Source organism: Vitis vinifera, chromosome 18 (assembly GCF_030704535.1).
Source record: "Vitis vinifera cultivar Pinot Noir 40024 chromosome 18, ASM3070453v1".
Classification (NCBI taxonomy): Eukaryota; Viridiplantae; Streptophyta; class Magnoliopsida; order Vitales; family Vitaceae; genus Vitis; species Vitis vinifera.
Genome location: NC_081822.1, coordinates 10832030 through 10854055, shown reverse-complemented (window position 1 = coordinate 10854055; position 22026 = coordinate 10832030). Strand labels below are relative to the sequence as shown.

Sequence of the window (22026 nt, the reverse complement as noted above, 5' to 3'; positions counted from 1 at the left end):
TGGATCTTATTTTGCATATCTTTTCAATTGGGGATATAAAAAGCATTTATCTTTTGCATATAAAGAACCAACCAAATTACTCTTGAAGCTAACGTACCCATTAATTCGTAAAGAGGCAGTCATAATTTTGTAAAAGGCTCTTAAAAATGATTCTCTACATTAATGATTTTTATTAACAAATTATTTTTACAATTTCTATTAAGTGAATATTCGGTAAACTTAATATTTATTAGTTAATAACTTAAGTTGACTTTAATTTAAATTGTTATTAAGTTATTAATTTTAAACTTATTGTTTTTTTTTATTTAAGCATTAAAGTTGTTGAATAAAATTAATTTTAAATTTATTCTAAATCATCAAATCGACACATTTATCTTCATTATTTTTAACTTCAAATTATTTTCATTAATTTTAAGTAATAAATTTATTTATATTTAAAGTATTGGAGATATATAAAATATTTATTACAAAAAATGAGTTATATATGGATATGGAATTATAATTTTAAAATATACAATTATAAATGTGGGTAATGGAGGTAAAAAAGATTTGAAATAAAAAGTAAGTTAACTATTTTAATTTAATACTTAAAATTAAAATAATTTAAATATTAAATTAATTACTAAATATATTTAATCTATTTAATAACTTAAATTAAGTTATTAAGTGATTAAACTGATTTACGGAAGACCCTCTAAATCTACTACAGCTACATGGCTGAGAATCAAATAAAAACCTTTATAATTTTTCTTATAGAAGATGAGTGCTATGAAATTTTTTTCATGTATCATTTTTTAAAGATTACATCATTGCAATAAATGCCTTTCATTCTAGGGTATAATAACATTATAATCAAAATGTGTGAAGTGACAAGAGTTTCGCCTGGGCCCGGTTCCTTCCATGTTTAATTTCAAGCCCAACTTTGTCTATATTGATCCATTTTAAGCCCAGATCCAGCGGGCTTGAAATCATGGCCCGCTTACTAACTGTGAATGGATAATCCAAACCGATTACTAAAAAAAAAACAAAAGTCTATTTTGAGGGTTTTTTTTTAATTTAAAACTAGGGTCATTTGTGTAAAGGGGCGTCCTATACAAGCCCCTCAGCGAAGCTCCACAGTACTTCCCACCAAAAGCAATGGCCGCCATTACTTCTCACTGTGCTCTGCGATCAGACTGTGCTCCCTTCTCCTCCTCCTCTTCGTCTTTCTCCGGCCAGGCTTTTCGCCAACCTGCTCCTTTTCCCGGCATTTCCTTGTCTTCCTCGGCAATTTCTCCGACACTCCGCCGCCGCATCTCTTGTCAGACATCCTCTGCGATTTCACCTTCATCTGCCGTCAATGTAAAAGGTCAGTGTTCGTCTCGAGTCTTTTCAGAACATTCTTTTTTTTTTTCATTCATTAAGCAAATTCAGTAAAAAAAAGACCCTTTAAAAAATATGGTGCTAGGAAATTTTTTATTGTTAAGTCTGAATATAGTGTGCAAGCTTCAAATTGAGCACACTAATGCATCTTATGATGCATATTGAATAGGTTGATACCAGAACTTCAAGCCTTTTGAGTCAGCAAGCCGGAAAAATTAGGATGGATTATTCAAAACGGAATCTTGACTAGATTTAGATGTGTGCAACACTGCAACATTTTTCCGGGTGATCTGGTGCCAAATAAGGGAAAATTGAAAGCGGTTCCTACGCTTTTTGTTGATCTTTTTGTGGTTGTAATAGGTTTTTACATGACAGTGCTGGATTTTTGCATTGTGATTATTTGACTAAAGGTTCCATATTTGGAATTTGATATTCCTAAAATTGTAGAAGTTATGTTGGCCATTATATCAATTATGAGGGCCTATCGAAATTATAAACAAAAGCCCATTTCCATATTCAATTTGAGGGTGAAAACTTTTTCTATTATTTACTGTCTTAGTTGAAGAATGTCCAGGTAAAATGCACTGGTATGTGTTTCATGGCAATAAAAAATATTTTACATTGTAGGATATATTGTTAAAATTAGACATGAAAAAGTTTTCCAACAATGATGCCATGAGTCCACCCCGAGTATGAATGACTTTGTAGGGGAGTGCATTTATAGACATATGACATGAATATGCTAAATAATTTGCATGATAAAATACAGTTCCTGATGCAATGTTGCTAAATTTCCTGCTCCAGAAATTTCTTGAGTTGGAGAATGAGATAAAAGGGGTTAAGAATGATTAAAAAAAGAATGGAAACACTTAGTAATTGCACCTATGATTTCTAAGCAATTACACTTTTAAAAAATTCAAATCACTCCTTGCAAAGAAACATGGTTGCTACTTACTAATAATTTTTTTTTTTTTAAAAAAAAGGAAAAACTTGGTAGCTACTAAAACTCTTAATAAAATTTACTAATTTTTTTTTTTTGATAAGTAAAAAAGCATATTAAACGAAAAGAGGAAACACCAAAAACCAGTGCCCTCTAAGTATACAGAGAGTATACACAACACCTTTCCTAACTAGGAGCCTATCCAGTCTACAAAACTTATAATAGAAGAATGACTCTCTGCTAGGGAACCGCTGACCCAATACCAAAGATTACATACAAAAGAATATTTCAACCTTTGAAGCGAAAGGTCCTCATCCCCAAACGCTAACCTATTTCTCTCCTTCCAAACTGTCCAAAAAATACATAACGGCGCCATTTGCCAAGCCTTCTTGCGTCTTTTGCCCACAAACCCTCCAGTCCACCCAAGAAGGGTTGACTTCACTGAACACGAGAGAGTCCAAGATATACCAAAAAGAGAGAAGAGGAGGTTCCAAAGGACCCGCGTCTTGATACAATGCAGTAGGAGATGATCCACTGTTTCTTCTTCAGATAAACAGAGAAAGCACCTATTTGCCAAAGAGAACCCCTCCTTTGAAGTTGCTCCTGAGTTAAAATTTTGCCCCAAGAAGCCTCCCAAGCAAAGAAAGCTACCTTGGGGGGCACTCTTGCCCTCCAAATTCTTTCACTAGGAAACAAAGGAAGACCCCCCGGCTCCAACATAGAATAAAGGGATCTAACTGAGAAAACCTCATCCTTTGAAGCTGTCCATATCACTCTATCTTCCTCCTCCCTTTGAACCCTGAAAACTTGGATCTTTTGCAACAACTGCTCCAACAAAATAATCTCCCAATCGTTAAACGCCCTTGCAAAGAGAGGAGTCCAGCCAATCCCATCACCAACCGGATTCCACACATCCGAAACCCAAGCATTCTTTGACATGGATATGGAAAAAAGAGATGGGAAAGACTCACAAAGAGGCTCATCACCACACCACTTGTCTTTCCAAAATTTCACTCTTTGCCCATTACCCAAATGGAAGGCTACCCTGCCATCCAACAGCCCCCACTTCTTCCTAATTGCTTTCCAAAGCCCAACTCCATTTCTTCCCAACACATCCCGAGTACACCAGCCCCCTTCCTCTACGCCATACTTAAGGCTAATTACACTCCACAAAGCATCTCTCTCATTAGCAAACCTCCAATTCCACTTACACAATAGGGCGTTATTCATCAAGGATAAATCTCTCACCCCTAGACCTCCTTTTCTTTTCTCCAAACATACCAAGTTCCATCTTACAAGGTGAGGTTTATGGGCTAAAGTTCCCCCACCCCACAGAAAATCCCTCTGAATTTTCTCCAATCTCAACCTTACTTTTCTGGGCAAATGGAAGAGAGACATCAAATAAATAGGCATACTGGACATAGTGCTTCTGATTAAGGTAAGTCTACCCCCTTTAGATATGTACTGCCTCTTCCACATAGCAAGCCTTCTACGAAAACGCTCTTCAACCCCATTCCACACCGCCACCGAGTTAAACGCTGCCCCAAGGGGCATTCCCAAATAACTAGAAGGAATCCCACCCACTTTACACCCCAGCTCCAAAGCCAAGCCCTCTATATTCAGCACCCTTCCAACCGGGATCATCTCACTCTTCTCTAAGTTAATCCTCAACCCCGAACACGCCTCAAACCACATGAGAAGCCAACTTAGATAAGTCATCTCGTCTGGAGAGTCCTCACAAAAAACCAACGTATCATCCGCAAACAACAAATGCGATATATGCAACACCTCACCCCTCCCACCACACACTTTCCACCCAGATAAGTACCCCCCACTAATAGCCCTTCTCATCATACTACTAAAAACCTCCATGGCAATCACAAACGAATAAGGGGAAAGGGGATCGCCTTGTCTTAGCCCCCTCGTGCTTTGGAAAAAACCGGATGGAGACCCATTGACTAACACGGAAAATTTTACTGTGGAAATGCACCAATCAATCCACTTTATCCATCTCTCTCCAAACCCCATCTCTTTAAGAACAGCCATAAAAAAACTCCAGCTAACACGGTCATAAGCCTTCTCTATATCCAACTTGCATAACACCCCTCCCACATTGTCTTTCAACCTAGAGTCCACAGCCTCGTTTGCAATCAGCACTGCATCCAAAATCTGTCTACCCTCCACAAAGGCATTTTGAGACTCTAAGATCACTTTCCCCATAACCTTTTTAATTCTATTGGCCAACACCTTGGCCAGCAACTTGTAGAGGCTACCTACAAGGCTGATGGGCCTGAAATCTTTCAAGTCTTCAGCTCCTCCCCTCTTTGGGACTAGTACAAGGAAAGTTGCATTAAGAGATTTTACAAATCTACCCCTCTCATGAAATTCCTTGAAGAATCCCATTATTTCAGCCTTTACTAAATCCCAACTGAACGACCAAAAGGCCATGGTGAAGCCATCCGGGCCGGGGGCCTTATCCTTGCCTAGATCTGAAAGTGCCACGAACACCTCCCCTTCCGAAAAGGGAATTTCCAGCCCCTCAGCCTCACAGCTGTCTAATCTCAAGAAGGGCAGCCCCTCAACACCAGGACGCCATCCTCCTTCTTCAGTGTACAGATTATTAAAAGCACCCACCACACTATTTTTTAAATCTAACTCCTCCGTATGCCAAACATCATCCACTTTCAGCCTTGACAACCAGTTCCTTCTGCTATGCGCGTTCGCCATCCTATGAAAGAATTTGGTATTGTTGTCCCCCTCCTTCAACCACAATTCCCTTGATCTCTGTCTCCAAGAAATTTCTTCCCTCAACACCCAAGTCTTATAGGCCTCCTTAGCCTCCTTCCTTGCTTCACAATCCTCCAGACTCAGAGTTGAATGATTCTCCACTGCATCCCAGTACACCACCTGGCTAAGAGCTTCTCTCTTCTTAGTCTCAATTACCCCAAAAACTTCTTTGTTCCAAGTCTTTAACAACCCTTTTAAGGCTCTTAATTTTGCATCCAAGACAAAGCTAAAAGACCCAGTAAAAGATAAGCTGCCCCACCACCTCTTCAGCTGATCCATGAATCCCCTTTCCTCCAACCACATATTCTCGAATCTGAATGGTGACGGACCCCTCTTCAAACCTCCACCCTCAAGAAGGATAGGAAAATGATCAGAGACTGGTCTAGCAAGAATCCCCTGCGTGGTTCCATTGAACATTCTGTCCCACTCATCTGTGACTAAAAACCTGTCAAGCCTAGATTGAGACTGGTTGTTTAACCCCCCTCGCCAAGTAAAGAGACCTCCCTGTAAGGGGTAGTCCCTTAGCTCCAAATCCTCTACCACTTCAGTAAATCTCCTCATTGAAGCAGATAACTCACCTCCCCTACTACGCTCTTCCGGGTATCTAATCATATTAAAGTCTCCCCCCACACACCAAGGATCTCTCCATAACCCTTTTATTGAGCCAAGCTCCTCCCAAAAAACCTCTCTATCCCTTCTGCACACCGGCCCATAAACTCCAGTGAAAACCCACCTCATCCCATCCATACAATTCTTGAACAGACAAGACACTGAAAAAAACCCTTCTTCCACCTCCAACAAGTCAACCACTCTGTTGTCCCAAAACACCAGAACGCCTCCAGCTGCCCCCTTAGAGTTAATTGCTCTCCAGTCAATATGTCTTCCCACCCCAAGGCTACGAACAATCCCCGTACTCATGTCCTTGATTTTTGTCTCCTGCAAACACACCACGTCCACCTTGTTGGATTTTATTACAGACTTAATGATTTTCCTCTTTTCATTATTGTTTGCCCCTCTAACATTCCAAGATAAAATCTTTATCTTCATTTAATTCCTGGTCCTGAAGCCCCTCCGAATTTGCCTTCATTGGAAACCAGCTTAGCTCTTTTATAGCTTACTGTCCATTCCAGCTTCTTTAATTCCCTGCTAGATTTTGTGACCGAAGACTTTGTCTTTTTATTGTCCCTACCCTGATTTTTCTTTTCAATTCTCCCCCTCATTCTTCTCAACAGGTATAGGATTTCCTCCTCAAACCCAACTGTCGGCATGCCCAGGCAGTGACTGAATTTCGCAAGGCAGCTGGAGCTCCAATCTTCCTCTCCCTCCCCCACTTCCGCCTGAAGGGCCATCGTCTCCACTAATGGGCTTTCTAAAACCCCTCCAAATGGAACAATGGATAAATCGGTCCCATTTGCCTCCTCGCCCGACACTCGCGGAGACATGTTCCCATCTTCGTGGACCGAGAGGTCTGCCAGCCACTCTTCACGCGTAGGGGCCCTGCTCCTTTCTTCTTCCACGACCCCAAACAAATCGTTGATCACCCCCACCTTCCCCACCACAGCAACATCCGACCCCAAGAAAAGAGGAGAAGGAGAAGAAGCCCCACACCCCAAAGAGAAAATAGGGGATTTGAGATTACGGGGGTACCTGGAAGCCTCGTACAAAAGCGCGTCATCAGTGGGCTTCCGATGGCCGAGTGATGGCTCCATGCCGCCGACGCACCTCACGACCAAAAGCTCCTCCTCCATCTCCGTAAGGGTCCCGACAGTCTTTGGGGGAGCCCTAGAAGGGACGGGCTCCCTTAAATGGTCCAAATGGGCCTCAGGCTTAAAAAGCCCAAAAGGCTCCTCAGGCCCCTTAGTCCAACTCGACAAGTTGGGGCAGAAGGGAGACGGGCCTTCAGTCCAGCCCAAACCTTCCTTTGAAAACATCCCTCCATCACCTTTTAAAAAAGCCCCACTGCCAGTCTTGGGCCCAGACCCACTCCCTGAGCAGCCCACTGCAGGTTCAACAACCTGCCTGCCCCATTCTCTGCCATCCTTCCTGCTTTCTCTGCCACACGCCACCTTCGCTTCAGTTCCCCTTTTTTGAAAATCAGCATTAGGCTCCTGTACTCTAGATTCAGCGCGTGAGGCTCCCCCAACTTCATCCCTAACCTCCCACACACTTCTTCTCTGCATCCACGAGCATGACCCATCCTGCAACACCCTCGGAATGGCTTCCCACCACAAGCAAAGCTCCCACCTAGTGTTACCAGCCTCCACCTCCATCGTTCCAGGCCAATTCATTCCCGAGTCTTTAACCAAAATCCGAGCCCACTGCAGCTGAGAGAATAGGACCGTGTCCTCATCCACAGCTACAAACCCTCCACAGCAGTCTCCAATACTCTTGAAGACCTCCCTACTCCAAAGATGAAGAGGAAGACCCACGACTCTTACCCACACTTCCTTTGCATGGCTCTCTTTCCAAGTGCACCCCACTACCGGTCCCCACCTTTGCAGTAGAAATTCTCTGTCCTTAAATCGTCTGCTCCCTCTAAGAAGCACCATATCAGCTTCCCATTTGTTTTGAAACTCAAACAGCACCAGGGCCCCACCCAACCTGAATATTCTTACCTCCCCTTTTAGTAACCAAACCTCATACACCCATCTCTTCAAAGAAAGCAGTGACGGGATAGACTCAGGACTACCACCGAAACAACCCACCAGGCAACGCCCAAGCTGTTCCTCCCTGCACATTGTTTCCTTTTCCCCTAGGTTCACCCTCATAGACTCCACTGGCATGCCTTTCTTCCCTTTAACTACTTCTGCATACGAACCTGACCCTTTCTCTGAGATATTGGCATTGCTCTCCTCCTTACCCATGGATGACACACTCTGGTATCTATTCCTCACTTCTATGGAAGAGACCCCAAGAGCCCTCAAATTGTTAGCCAGCAAGAACCATCCCCCTACTAAGCCACTTCCCTCAGGAAAAACTAGACAGAACTTTTTCCTTTCCACATCTCTGACCGAGCAGAGCAAAAATCTCCCAGCCACATTAGAACGACATTCTAGACTGTATTTTCTTCCTCCTTCATCCCAAACTTTTAAAAGCTTCGAAGTAGATTCTCCTCTGCACCAAGCTTCCACTCCTTCCAACAGAAGGCTTAAACCTTTTTCTCCAAATCTTATCCAAGAGGAGAGACCTTTACTCCTCTCCCAGATAGTTCCTCTTAGCCTTCCTCTGACCTCTTCAATGGAAATTTCGAAAGACTTAGATTCAACGGCAAACCAACTCTTACCTCCCTTCGGAACTCCATAGGAGTCCCTCACTCCCATGTTATGCTTGAAACACAGGTTCCATTAAATTTCAAGGCTCTAACCAACTGAGCTACATTCCTTTTGTAAATTTGAGAGACTACATAGGTTTATATAAACTCATAAAAAATTTCCGAGTAGGAATATGGCACATTTCCCAATCAAATTAGAAGCTAAAACAATTAGAACTTGGCAAAAAAATGAACCATCAAAATCAATGCTAAGAAAGTTTGAGGAAAAAAAAGACTACCCCAATTAAAAGCATGGGCTGCTAGTCTAACCAGGTCAACAATAGGGAAATTATTAAATCACCAGTGCTGAAATATGTTTACTTCTCTTATGAGTCTTCAGAGGGTGTTTCTCATGTTACTCCCTATCAGTTCTTATGTTTGACCTAACACCTGCATTTTTGTGGCTTGGATTGTGTATCAACATTCTACCCTTATTATTCTAATATCTGTGGCAAAAAGAAGAGATTTGAAGGGTGACTATTTGCAAAGTCTGTGCTATGATCATTATACTCTTGTTAAGTGATCAGTACTCTGGCAAACAATATGATATCATAGTATTCTTGTTAAATAATTGGTAACTTGGCACACAATATGCCATTTAATCAATTAGGACTTGAGTATCCTAAGGGGATTTTCTAATATCTTACTCCTAATATTTAGTACCTTCAGGAGTTATGTTCCACTAACTGAATTTTAGAAATTAAGGGGTTTCTGATCACGTACTACCCTGATTAGTAAGTTCATTAAGTTTGCAGAAGAAATTCAAGTCCATATTGGCAGGGTAGGGGGTGTGGGAGGTAGTTTAGCTGGTTGATTAGTATTGTTGATCATAGTTTTCATAAATTGAGGTAAAAAGCAATCCTTTTTTTAGGAGTTAATGACATAAGTATACAACCGGCGCCAAAAACGACAAACAAAAGAGAGGGAAAACAAAAAACAAGTCCGCCCTCAACTAGAGCCCAACCAATCAAAAAAATTGATTAAAGATTGAAGCTCTTCAACTATACACGACTTAGCCCAAGACCAAAAGTTACTAACAAAAGAAAATTTCAATCTTTGAATTGAAAACTTGTCATTTTCAAAAGCAATTCTATTTCTTTCTTTGCAAACTGTCCGAAAGAGACGTATAGGGGCTGCTCTTCAAACCCTTCTTCTCTTCTTGCCCACAAACGAACCATGCCACCCAAGAAGGACCTCTTTAATGACATTTCTACCTGATTTTGGGACATCTGATTTCATTTAGGGCTATGTTTTGGCCTCTTAAAATTCTATCAGCTAGTAGCAATATTTCTAGGCCTCTACCACATTATTTGCTTGTTCAAAGGCCTAAATTTGTCATGCATTTCATTAGGATCATCGTCTTTTCTTTTTTTCTTTTTTTTTTGATAAGTAAAGCAATTGTATTAAAAGCACCTAAAGTCATTAGGATCATTTTCCAAAATAACAGGTTGTCTTTATAGAGCTGGACATTGAAAAGCATTCTAGAACTGTTAGTTTCCTCAATAAAAACAATCTGTACTAGATATCCGCCAAAAATTTGTTTGTGATTTTTTGACAATCATTCCTTGTTTGACTTCCTTTGTTTTCCAGAAAAATCAGGGCTCAAGGATTTTCTTCACATTAATGATTTTGACAAAACTACTATTTTGAAGATCCTAGATCGTGCCTTGGAGGTCAAGGCACTGCTAAAGTCAGGAGAAAGGACATTTCTCCCATTTAAAGGGAAGACAATGGCAATGATATTTGCAAAGCCGTCCATGAGAACACGGGTTTCATTTGAGACTGGATTTTTCTTGCTTGGAGGTCATGCTTTATATCTAGGACCAGATGATATCCAGATGGGTAAACGGGAGGAAACTCGTGATGTTGCTCGTGTGCTGTCTTGTTATAATGACATCATTATGGCACGTGTTTTTGCTCATCAGGTATGCTGGTGAGTTTTTTAATGTTTGGTAGTACTCAGATTTCAATTGGTCTTGCATATGTGTATTTAAAGAAGGTAGATATATTCCACTTCTGTTGCAGGACATTCTTGATCTGGCTAAATATGCAACTGTACCTGTCATCAATGGCCTGACAGACTACAATCATCCCTGCCAAATAATGGCTGATGCCCTCACAATAATTGAACACATTGGTCAGTTGGAAGGAACTAAGGTCCGACTATTTTTATCTGGGTCAAGACTCTATGTATTTGACCATTTAGCATCTCCTTGATCAGATATTCAGTTGAAATTCTAGTCTAATCTGATATGATGACCATGTGAAAAACCAGGTTGTCTATGTTGGGGATGGGAACAACATTGTGCATTCCTGGCTGCTGCTGGCTGCAGTTGTTCCCTTCCATTTTGTCTGTGCCTGTCCTAAAGGTTTTGAACCAGATGAGAAAACGGTTCAGAAGGCACAACAGGCTGGAATTAGCAAGATTGAGATAACAAATGATCCAAAAGAAGCTGTTAGAGGAGCAGATGTTGTATACTCAGATGTTTGGGCTAGCATGGGGCAAAAGGAAGAGGCCTCATATCGCCGGCAAGTGTTTCAAGGATTTCAGGTACCTGTTGTTTTAAAAGCTTGCAATTTATTAATTTGATTCTTACATTGATGCTTGTTGCTCAGGAAACTATCACATCACAAACTTTAACATCAGTATCAAGTATTTTCTTTTTGGAATTCACTAAGAGTCGTGTGTCTGAACTTCTAATCAGACTGAAAAACTTGGCTCAGAAGAGTTGATATATTTCAAAATTATATATACACATATTCTCAGACATAAATGGTTTATACTGCCCCTTAAAAATAATGTAAACTGTGCCAAATTGGGATGAGTTGTCCAGGATTTAAGTATAGTCATCTCCTTTATAGTATGACCACCATTTTCTTTTTCCCAGTCTATTGCTAGGCAGATCCCTACTCAATGAAATTTAGAATTTTTGGGTTGCTAATAGGGTTGGCCCTGGGCCCAAAATTGTGGGCCAAAATGGTTCTTGAGGCTGCTCTCTGGCCTGTGTTAGGTTGGTGAGCCCAGCCTGGGCTTCCTTCTTAGCCTGGGGGAAACGAAAAGGGACTGATATATCAATAGGGACAGGAACAGGAAAATTAGCGGCATGTTTGCTGCTGTAACACAAACCAGAAGTTTCAAGTAGTCAGTCTCATAACTTAAGCAACCTTTGAGTTTTATTTTTATTGTTAAGAGTCTCAAGTTTATGTTCTGACATCCATAGTACATAATTTATTCTGCAGGTGGATGAACCCCTTATGAAGTTAGCCGGGCCAAAAGCCTATTTCATGCATTGTTTACCGGCTGAAAGAGGCGTGGAGGTGACTGATGGGGTTCTTGAAGCGCCAAATTCCATTGTCTTCCCACAAGCAGAGAACCGCATGCATGCACAGAATGCCATAATGCTTCATGTGCTTGGCTTGTGATTTGCATCATGATATGATGCCATGTTCAGAATAGTTGAAACCACAAACCAATTCATATATTTTGGTTTGGTATTATTAGCATATTTATCAGTAACCGATGTAGAACGATTGATAAATCTGTATTCTCCATTTTGTTTTCTTTCAAGTAGGGAGTGTGCTAAACTTATTATTAGGGCAACCAGTTTTGCTTAAATGAACGTCTTGTTAATGCTATTTTTCCATGGAGTTATGCCTTTGCTTTCACAAAGTGCGCCACTGACTTGAAGAATGCCTGCAATTGTTTATCAATTGTATCCATTACGTACAAATGCAATTACTGAATGTGTCCAATGCGACAGCAGGGATTCATTTGAAGCACATGATTTATCACTCCTCTGAGTTGAACTTGTTCCAAGCCTCCTGAGGACAATAGAAACAAAAATAGGTAGATGAAATGTAAGAATGGAGGGGTTAGTAAACAGAATTAACTACTTGAAGGGGAAAGGGTTGCTGTTTCCTTTTAACAATTAATTCCAATTTTTTCAAAGAAAAATTATGTCTCCACTCTTAAGAATGTCAGAAAAAAATAAATTAGTACATTCATTGATAAATATCCCTGTACCTTTTCCCAGATTCACCACAAACTTCCAAATGCAATTAACAGTTGTAAATAAAATTGCCATGAACCATCATATATTTTGTTAAACTGAGTCCACTGTTGTGAAACCTATCCCTTTTCATGCATGCCAACATTGATTGAATTTTGGTAGTTGCAACATATAAACACTTCACTAAGGCTATATTTGGATCTCGGAAAGTTTGAGAAAAGGAAAATAAAGAAAAAAGGTAGAAGAAAATAAAAGGCGAACAAAAATTAAAATAAATAAATTATTTTCATTTCCTATTTCAAACCCATTTTATGTAAAATCAAATATGAAAAAATCATTTTCCTTAACATTTTTTTTATTTCCTTAGTACTTTCCAAGAACCAAACATAACCTAAAGAAAAAAAAAATTAAAATAACATTCCCATTTAGAGCACAAAATGGATCCAACTGGTTTAAACATTCAATCAAGTTTAAGATTTGATATGCATGGCATGGGCAGACTGATTCAACACTGCCATCTAATTAAAGCATTAGGCCATTATAATAAGTATAAACTGGAATATGAATCTGAGTAAGCTGAGTACTTTGGGCCAAGAAGTTCACTGGTGGTGATGAAACTCTAATGCCAACCATGCTCTTGGCTTCAATTATTTTCAAGATGTGCCCTTAAGGTGCATTTTGCCAGCACCCAGAAACCGGATTGTTTCCTTGGTAACTTCCATGCTCTAGAGTTTTAGCCCTAGTTGGTTTAGGGATCAAGTTTTGAGATTTCACTTAAATTATGGCTTGCAGTATTATTTAGGCATTACTACAAAAATTGAAACCTCTTCAGTTTTAGTGCTCACTAGCCCATAAAGATACTTAAGCTAATGCACAAAAGAAGACAACAGCATACCTGTAAAAGATCAAAAACCTTCTCACATATGTACTTCTGCTGAATGCTAGCACCACGCTGCTGCAACTTATCAGGATGCACACAAAGAGTGGCCTTCCGGTAAGCTTTCTTTATAGCATTGGTTGTTATTATATCTGTTAGGGGAATCGGCTGCCAACCACTATCAGGCCCAAGAATCTGCCAAGGAAGAAATTCCAGTTAAAACCCAAATATTGGAAGCACCAATTAAAAAAAAGTTGATGATATATTTTGTTGATTGTTAATGTTGAAAATATATTGAAGTATCAGCAAAGAAAGATGATAGCAGCAATGAAAAGGGCTGAATTTTTTTGACAAGACAAAAGCAGCAGTGCGAAATTCAAAAGTAACAAAGATATTCACCTCAATGAGGTTACAGCTCGCTATCAAAGAACCAACATATTGTCTGGTGGCATACGGTACTCACATCGACAGTTTACTTGTTTCAGAATGATGTTTAGTTCTAGCAAATAACCAGAATGATAATGAAAGGAAAAAATTTTACTATCTCTTGTAACAATTAATTATGACATTCAATCATATCACCATGCAATCCAGAACATAACTGTACTTATGCAGCTGAACCCACTTCTTGGACGGATAATAAGGCATCTCCTCTCTGGAAGGTTGGTGCACTTAGTGCAGAGCTCTAATCTATGGGGATTTTTCCCAGGAATGGTTTGTGACCTTAAGTCACCCTAGAGTATTTAATAATTGAATTAAGACAAGAAATAAAAAATTTTAAAAACAAAGAAAAAGTTAAGAGGAACAGAGGAAAGATCTGTCCATTAAATTCTGGAAAACTAAGTGCAGAGACCCATAATAGATTGGCTGTTTGTTTTGCAGGAACACAACATAGGCGCTCTCTCTTTCTCTCTCATTCATTTCAGTAGGGGGAAAGGGGAGCAGCAACAAACATACAGAGAACACAGTTATGGTTTTCAAATCTCTTTCTAAAAATATATCTTCTCTCTCTCATTCATCAACTTTCCGTTATGGGTTTTGGATCTCTTTCTAAAAATGTATTATCTAAATCATTTTGAACACAGGGAATGAATACCTTAGTACCAAAAATAACTGAACATGTTAGAAAGCAGTCTAAAGCAAAAGGAACACCCGCTTAATCAGAAAATTAGTAGAAGGCCTCTACATTCATATTGAAGATTTTAGAAAGCAGTCCAAATCAAAGGGACACTAATTTAACCAGAAAAATTAGTAAAAGGCCTCCACATACATATTGAAGCGTTGCAAGCAGTGCACGCAAGTTCCCCTCCTTCCCACTTGACCACCTTTTGACACCACCATCTAGAGCTTCTGCTAGTCTCTGCAATGAAAATTAGACATAAATATTAATATGAAGAGGAAAAAAGGAAAAAAATCTTCATGAATTATCTGAACAGATACTCACGTTTCTCTCTGCTTGCTCTTTCTGAGCAAGTAGATCCCGCATATTCTTCTCCTCAAGAACTTTTGCCTGAGACAAGACCAGAAAAGGCGTTATGTCAAACCTGTTACTTGACAGCCACATATCAACAGATTTGAATCCCGAATCTGGACAGAAGCAGGAAGTATACCACACGCTCCACTGTCCGTTGATGTCTATCTGACATAGCTTTACACCTCTGAGTTGCTTCATCTTTGGCCTCATCAAATCCAGTGGCATAAGGAACTACATGATGGAAAAGACAAGTAGGTTTAGAAGCAGTGGAAGTGCAATCAATCTCCTAAGTAAAATAATACTAAAGTTATAATTAGATGCTATGATGGCATTTCATAAATCACATACCACCATGATTTGAAGAATTCGAATATCTTGAATTGCTAGAAGGACCTGAGCCTTGATACAGTGGATCCTTCTTAGCAGCAGCAAACCTTTCGGGCTGTTCTCTTGCTCCAGAGGCAGCCTTCCCAGATAGTGCTTTTTCCAGGGCACGCTCCCGAGCCTCTGCAGTTGCTCTCTCTACAGCAGCACGTTCTGCCCTAAGTTTGGCTTCCATAGAAGCCTTCTCAGCTGATGATTTAGCCCCTGAAGAAGCTTTATTCAATCTTTCCCCAGCCCCAGCCATCACTTTTTGTCGGGCTCCAGCAGTTGCTCTTTCTGCAGCAGCCTTTTCTGCCTTTTCTCGGGCTTCAGCAAATGCCCTTTCACGAACTTCACGGATTGCTCTTTCAACAGCTATTCTTTCTTTTTCTCTTTCTCTTTCCCTCTCTTTCGCTTCATTTGTTCTTCTAAAGTGTTCCTTTTCCACCTCTGCTTCCTTTTGCAAAGTTTCCTTGGTTTCCCTCCCTTCAATTGTGAAGGTATCTTGTGCATTCTCCTTATTTCCTTCTGTAATTTGGCTTGAATTGATCTCCTGATCCATTTCCATGTTCATTTCTTTCCCTTCAAACACACAACCTGCCTCCATTTTCTTCCCATTCTCAACCCATTGTCTTTCCCCATAAGACACATCATCTTCTTCCTCATCCAAGGCAACTTCAGTCTCATTTACATGCTTATTATTTTCTCCTGATTCAGGAGCTAGTTTCTTAAAATGCTCTTCCAGATTGCAGGCTAATTCAGGTTCTGTATTGTGGTCAGTTTCTTCTTGTCCGAGATTCATGTCAATTTCATCTAAATCCACCTCATTGGCATCTAAAAAGAATGTTTCAACTTCATCATTCATGCTGTTCTTGATCTCTCTGTTTTTGAGGGCATCCAGAGTCAATCTTGCTTCTTCAAACATCTCTCTTTCCTCCAGATCATTTTCCACTTTAAAAGGTTTCAACCCATTTCCATTCTCTTTGGGTTCACAGAAAGATTCATATACTTCCATCATCCTCCCATTCTCCTCATCAGCAAATACTTCTTCTATTACATCCATATCCATATCATTTCCCTTCTGTGTACAGGCTTCTTGAGTCCCACTTAGGTTCTTAGCTTGATCCTGCTCAGAGGCATTATTAGTGGCCTCAAGATTCTTCTCCCCATCATACTTGATAGCCTCTTTAGTCACTTTTCTCTGCCCATTTTCTTCTATCTCATCAGTCTCTCCCTGTGTTCTCTCAGTTTCTTCCCATTCATGAGCTTCTTTTTGACTCTTCTCATTTTCTCCCATCTGATAAGACTCTTTTAGCATCTCTTCATTCACTTCCAGCTTTTGGGTCTCTTCAAGGTTCTCGTTTCCTTCCCACAGATGATCCTCTTTCAGTAGCTTCTCACTTTCTTCCCAGTCATGAGGGACATTTAGTCTCGTTTCTTTCTCACAAACCTTGGCCAACTCTTTCTCGCTGTCTCCCTTGGGGGCATCTTTGTGTTTCTTCACATTTTCTTCCTGCCCACAAACCTCTCCTGGTTGCTCCTCATGTTCTACCCACCCACAAACTTCACTTACTTTCCTCTCATTTTCTGCTTGTTCATAGGACTCTTTTTGCTCTTCATTTTCTATCTGCTTTGGACCCCCCTCTTCTAGTCTCTTCTGAAGAGTTTCGTCCTCCTCCCAATTTTGAAGATCAATTTCCTCCTCATTTTTTATGGGCTGCTGACACTCTTTCAGTTCCTCCTCATTTTCTATTTCCTCAGTTTCTTCCCACCCTTGAATATCGATTCCCTCTCTTTTTATTGGCTGCTGACACTTTTTCAGTTCTTCCTCATTTTCTATCTCCTTGGTTTCTCGCAACTCTACACCAATTCTCAATTTCTTCTCATTTTCTTCCTGCTCAGTAAGCTCTGTGGCTGCTTCTAACTTATTTGCATCCCACTCTTGTGCCCCTTTTATAGCGTTCCCAATTTCCTCCCATTTATGAGCCTCTTCAATAATTTTCATCTTCTTTGCATTTTCTGTGGGCTCATCCGAGTTTGTCTTAACCATCACCTTCTCTTTCCATTCACGTGCATCAATAGCTTCGATCATTTTGTTCTCACCATCTGCATGCTTGAAGACCAAGGTTGCTGCTCTGGACTTGTGTGTATTTACTTGATCATAAAACAGTTTGGCTGCTTCCAATTCATCTGCTCCTTCCTGCCCATGATCCACTTGAGTTTGTTGGGAATTCGTCCCATGCATTGCTTCTGCAGTTTTGTTAGCAATAATAACTTTCTCTCTGCTTTTGGCACCTGGAACTACTTGTCCTGTTTCTGTTGCATTTTGTCTCTCTCTCCCTGCAAAAACTGGCACTGTTCTATCAACTCTTTCACATGTTATTTGTGTCACCTTCTCTTTGTATCTGCTTCCTGAAGCAGGAACTTTACCACCCCTTTTTTCTTTGAATTCCAAGCCATCCTTAAAGCTCAATTTCCCACTACTTTGAAGGCCAGCCTTCTTTCTCTCCATTGATTCTCTTGCTATTCTGATCCTTGCTCGAGCATTCTCTATTGCTTTTCTCACAGCAGCAGCAGAGGCAGCGGCAGCAGAATTTGGATCTATTTCCTCATCAGAGGAAGTTGATGAACAATCATCTGCTGCACCTCCAGGAGCACTTGTAGAAGCTTTGAAGTTTGAATCCATTGATTTATTGTAATCATCTTCTTTCTTGTTTGGGTTAGGTGGCTGCAGTTTAGAGGAATGAATTCTAGTTTCATATGCACTAAATAAATTATCATTAGAATAAGACTGGTTTCGATCAAATCCGCTTCGAAAATTGGCATCACCATCAGAAGCCTGTTTCTCATCATCACAGGGTGGAGGATGTGACAAGGCTGTCTTGCAATGTTTTCTTTCCTTTGTCCCCTCACTAAAATCCACATTAAGCTTAACATCATTTACTATTGTAGGTACTGGTGTATCACTTTCAGTCTTTTGTAAAGGAGAGAATTCATCAATTAAACAAGAATATCCAGGAACAGCATGGAATTGAGCTATGTGTGTTGTTTCGTTTGTGCTTTCAGGACTTCTTTGATTGGTTCTGTGATATGACATGTTGAACTGCTTTACAGAATCAAATGATTGGTAAGCTGCTTCATATACTTCATTTTCTTCTGAGCTATTAAAAACATCTGAAGCTTCTGAAGGAGAACCTGTTTCAGCTGGAGTCCTATATGCAATAACAGAGGAAGATGGTAGAAAAACTTATTATCAAATCCATAAACAACATGTGTGTTTAATTCCTCTTTGTATTGATGCAAATACCTATTAAAGATAAGTGAATATAAAACCAAAAACCAGAAGAAAGTCAAATTGAAAGGTACAATGAAGTGATTACAATGTATCACCATAGGGATATCTGAAAAAATCAGTTAACAAGTTATCTCCATCGTTAATCTTGCCAAGATTGGATGAAATGCACAGGTTCAGACGTGAAGAAAATTCAAAACCACAAGATTATTAACAGCATTGCCTCTCTAATAAAGAAACCAATTAATCATTTTGGTGGGCTTGATTTGCAGCAAGCCAATATAATATTCACACCAAATACAGTTATAAAAACCTAATATATTTTTTCACCACCATAATTGTCATGGTAGGGATGCCAGTTCCTCAATTGGAGAGGCTTTTTCAGAACTGTAAGCACTACAAACGAGAATCCCTAGAAACAGGCCCTCCATAATACTTGGCATAAAGCGATGGATCCTGGAGGACATTGGAAGAGAACTCCAATCCCCACTCTTTCAAAGAAATACAAAGGCTACAACTAGGGTCTATAAAGTTCACTAATACATGCACACAAGTTTCTTTTTTACAAACGTGAAACAACTTCACAATTGGAGCTTTGAAGAGGCACTCAAACGCTTGACATAGAAAAAAGGAGAAGCTGTCAATAGAATAAGGAGACTAACTCCCCAAGAACCCAAAGGACAAAGGCAAGGTAAAGGTAACAAGGCCTCAAAGACTGGGATTTTCGCATCTTCTTCACTTTTCATCTACCCATTTTCTTCTGTTCAGGTGAAATTTGCTTTAGCAGTTCCAATTTTAAATCTAATTGACACTAACACCCAATGAAGTGTTTCTTCTTCCAGATTTACATAGCGATAATTCCAAGATTCAGGTATTATTCGATTCATTGAATAATTTTTAATTAGGAATAAGTTTTTTGCAGGAATTCTCAGCAATATCCAAGAAAAAATTAATTAACTGAAACAATGTTTTGTTGTAAAAGGAAAAAAAAAAATAGCATTTGTTGATTTGAGTTACTTCAAGAAAAACTCAAGATATTAACAAGTCGTAAAATTATACAAGGAATAATATGCTTACATTAGGCAAACAAGAAAAAAAAAAGTTAATTTCAATTACAGGAACTCTGCTAGATGACTTCCTACTGCAATAAAGACAAACCAAAAAGAAATGTGTCCTAATGCCCACCACCAGAAGCCATCAAATTAATGTTTTATGTAGGGCACTCTCCTTTAACAATACCTAGTGTAAGACAATGACCTTGATTCTTAACAAATGTTTCCACGCAATGCATTTTTCTTTTCTTTCAAACTCTTACGTTCCTTTTTTATAAGGAAACACATACGAAAGGAAAGAAAAAAATCCTAATACACATTGCACCAACCATCCAAATGACCAAGACAATAATCAAGTCGACAACTAGGAGCTCAAGAAGAAGAATTCCTCCTTCGATTGGCTACATGCTGGATTTCAACAAAAGGGAAGTGAGGCACAACCTAGGGAGCATATCCAATTTTAAAATATAAAGTTGGATGTGCAACAATCATTATAAGTCACGCATCAGTAAATATGTTCAACTTGAAAAATTAAAATTTAAAAAAAAAATGCAAGAAAAAGGGGCCAAAATGAGGTAGTTTTGCCATAAGCTTAGTGAAAAGGGAAAAAAATAAACAAGACATGACAACTAGGGGGTTGCTACCCCTTGGACCTAAAGCACCTAAGATGCACCTTAAACAGATACAAAACCATGTTTACCACATGACCAAGTGAGAATGGCCGGGTTGTGTATTCTCAGGTCTTCTTTTCGTATATTAACTCGTGAAAGACTTTGAACTCATAGATGGCCATGTTCCTTCTACTCCACTAGGTGCATGGAAATAGCATTATGAAATAGAACTTCTTCAACCACTTTATCCTTGTGCATATTTTAAAAGGTGTTATGAACATAATTGAAGCTAGAATTAGCTACCCTCGGGCGGTTCACTGTTCTTTAAATCCACAACTAAAGAAATGAGCCTTACAAATCAGAGGCTTCGTCATTTATGTGGCAGTTGCTAGATGATATTAAAGAGAGCACCTGAAACTAATGTGTTGTAAATTTGTAATTGAAATCGTAAGAAAAGAGAAAAATAAGGATGCCTGTGTACTTAGGTTTAGTTAAGCATTAATGCTTGGACTTCGCACGATTTGGGAGATTTCAATTTCTTTGACTTCCAAATGATAAAAAAAGCTATGATACAACATTTAAATATCATTTCTTTACCTACATTTTCTCAGAATAGGAACTCAAACTACAACCGACAAAACAGAGAGAACGTACCACGCTTCCATGGAGGAAGTACTATCGCCTTCCTTTGGTTCAGCGAACAATTCCTCATACGACGGTGCCGCAAAATCCACATCGCCTAAACCGCTGAAAATTTTCGAGTAGTCGAATTTCGAGCTTCGAACATCAATAGGAGCTTCTCGTTCATTGGCAATCGGAAGATCTAGAACCGGAATCGAGGAACCACGCGAAGCCTGAGAGGTGCCAAAAATTTCACAGTAGTCCTCAACTCGAGACGAGAAAGTTGGAGCTCCGACCTTCGCCTGACCGGAAAAAACGTCGTCGTAGAATCCATTTGCGGTGGAGAGTTTCTTGGAGAAAGTGGCAGAGGACGCCTGGTTTCTGTACATAGAACGCGCCATGGAAAACTCTGCTCAATTTCTAAACCTATTGTGTATCTAGGGTTTACGCACCTTCTCAATACTTCTTCTCTCTTCTTTCTGTGAGTCAACACAGATTCGACGAAGAAGATAGCAAACTGAGAAAGTGGTAGAAAATGGTGACCGACTTTGGGCTCGGAGAAAAAACGAAGGAAAAAATAAAGTCTGACTGACTCGCAGTACAGCTACTGCCGCTTATTTGGCCCCCCCATGCGATCGGGCTTGTAATCCTTGCAATCGCAATCTGGCGCCAGTCATCATAACCGACAAAACACTGTAAGCCAGGTGTCTCGACATTTCATCTCAAAATGTTAGGGTGTTTTGGGACTTCATGCTTCATTCCCCGTTCCGGAAACCTTCGACTCGACCCTGGTCGCATTCCACTGTCACGTGGCACGCGTTGGTATGCTACATTTCGTTTTAATCTCTTTGATTTAGCGTAGTTCCCAACAAATAGAAATCCGTTCAAACCAGGGATAATTGCCTTTTCGAATTATTTGGTGGCGTCCACGTGGTCTTTGTCTCACCACCTTACTTTCCTCGTCATTTTTTAATTATTTTTTTTGGGGTAATATTTTTGCAAATACTATACCGAAAAATTAAAGCATCACAATTATTGTAACATCAGTTCTTTTCGTTTAATTCCATTCCGAGTTTCCCTTTCAACAAATGAGCCTACAACGTTAAATATTTTTCTGTTGATGTAACACCCATCAAATAACTTGAACTTCAAAAGGATTGACGCGTCACTGTCCAAAACAAAAGGGAATTAAGGCAAAGATTCACCCATTCGGAATGAAAAGGTCGGAGTCCGAATTTGAAAATATCCAAACCGATGATACAATTGATGGAGCCTACCTATCTACCAATGAATTACAGTACCCCCTCACCAAAACAGATCCAGTGCA

The 22026-nt window shown here is 39.7% G+C and overlaps 2 protein-coding genes across 3 annotated transcripts; one reads left to right on the top strand and one right to left on the bottom strand.

The window, feature by feature from the left end:
• Positions 1–1063: 1063 nt before the first annotated feature.
• LOC100243725 (ornithine transcarbamylase, chloroplastic) lies at positions 1064–12035 on the top strand. Its single transcript, XM_002281883.5, has 5 exons — positions 1064–1348; positions 9990–10324; positions 10425–10556; positions 10675–10950; positions 11640–12035. Exons 1-5 carry the CDS (start codon positions 1138–1140, stop codon positions 11820–11822), a joined length of 1137 nt encoding a protein of 378 aa, XP_002281919.1. The 5' UTR covers positions 1064–1137; the 3' UTR covers positions 11823–12035.
• Positions 12036–12082: 47 nt separating this feature from the next.
• LOC100266034 (auxilin-like protein 1) lies at positions 12083–21394 on the bottom strand. 2 transcript variants are annotated; one of them, XM_002281251.5, is made up of 7 exons: positions 20733–21394; positions 15109–18335; positions 14897–14991; positions 14731–14796; positions 14557–14646; positions 13305–13481; positions 12083–12221 (listed from the first exon to the last, which is right to left on the bottom strand). In XM_002281251.5, exons 1-7 carry the CDS (start codon positions 21098–21100, stop codon positions 12189–12191), a joined length of 4056 nt encoding a protein of 1351 aa, XP_002281287.2. In that variant the 5' UTR covers positions 21101–21394; the 3' UTR covers positions 12083–12188. The 2 variants fall into 2 exon arrangements, with proteins under 2 accessions (XP_002281287.2, XP_059590316.1); XM_059734333.1 differs by lacking the exon at positions 12083–12221 and having other exon boundaries at positions 13141–13481.
• Between the last annotated feature and the right edge of the window lie 632 nt (positions 21395–22026).

Bases quoted from the DNA above. Each gene is read 5' to 3' on its own strand.
- LOC100243725 (XM_002281883.5), top strand. From the start codon at position 1,138: ATGGCCGCCATTACTTCTCACTGTGCTCTGCGATCAGACTGTGCTCCC. The intron at 10,557-10,674 runs GTCCGACTATTT...GTGAAAAACCAG, and splicing joins GTCAGTTGGAAGGAACTAAG to GTTGTCTATGTTGGGGATGG. The intron at 10,951-11,639 runs GTACCTGTTGTT...TTTATTCTGCAG, and splicing joins AAGTGTTTCAAGGATTTCAG to GTGGATGAACCCCTTATGAA.
- LOC100266034 (XM_059734333.1), bottom strand. From the start codon at position 21,100: ATGGCGCGTTCTATGTACAGAAACCAGGCGTCCTCTGCCACTTTCTCC. The intron at 14,992-15,108 runs GTATGTGATTTA...TCCATCATGTAG, and splicing joins GAATTCTTCAAATCATGGTG to TTCCTTATGCCACTGGATTT. The intron at 14,797-14,896 runs GTATACTTCCTG...GTCTTGTCTCAG, and splicing joins AACGGACAGTGGAGCGTGTG to GCAAAAGTTCTTGAGGAGAA.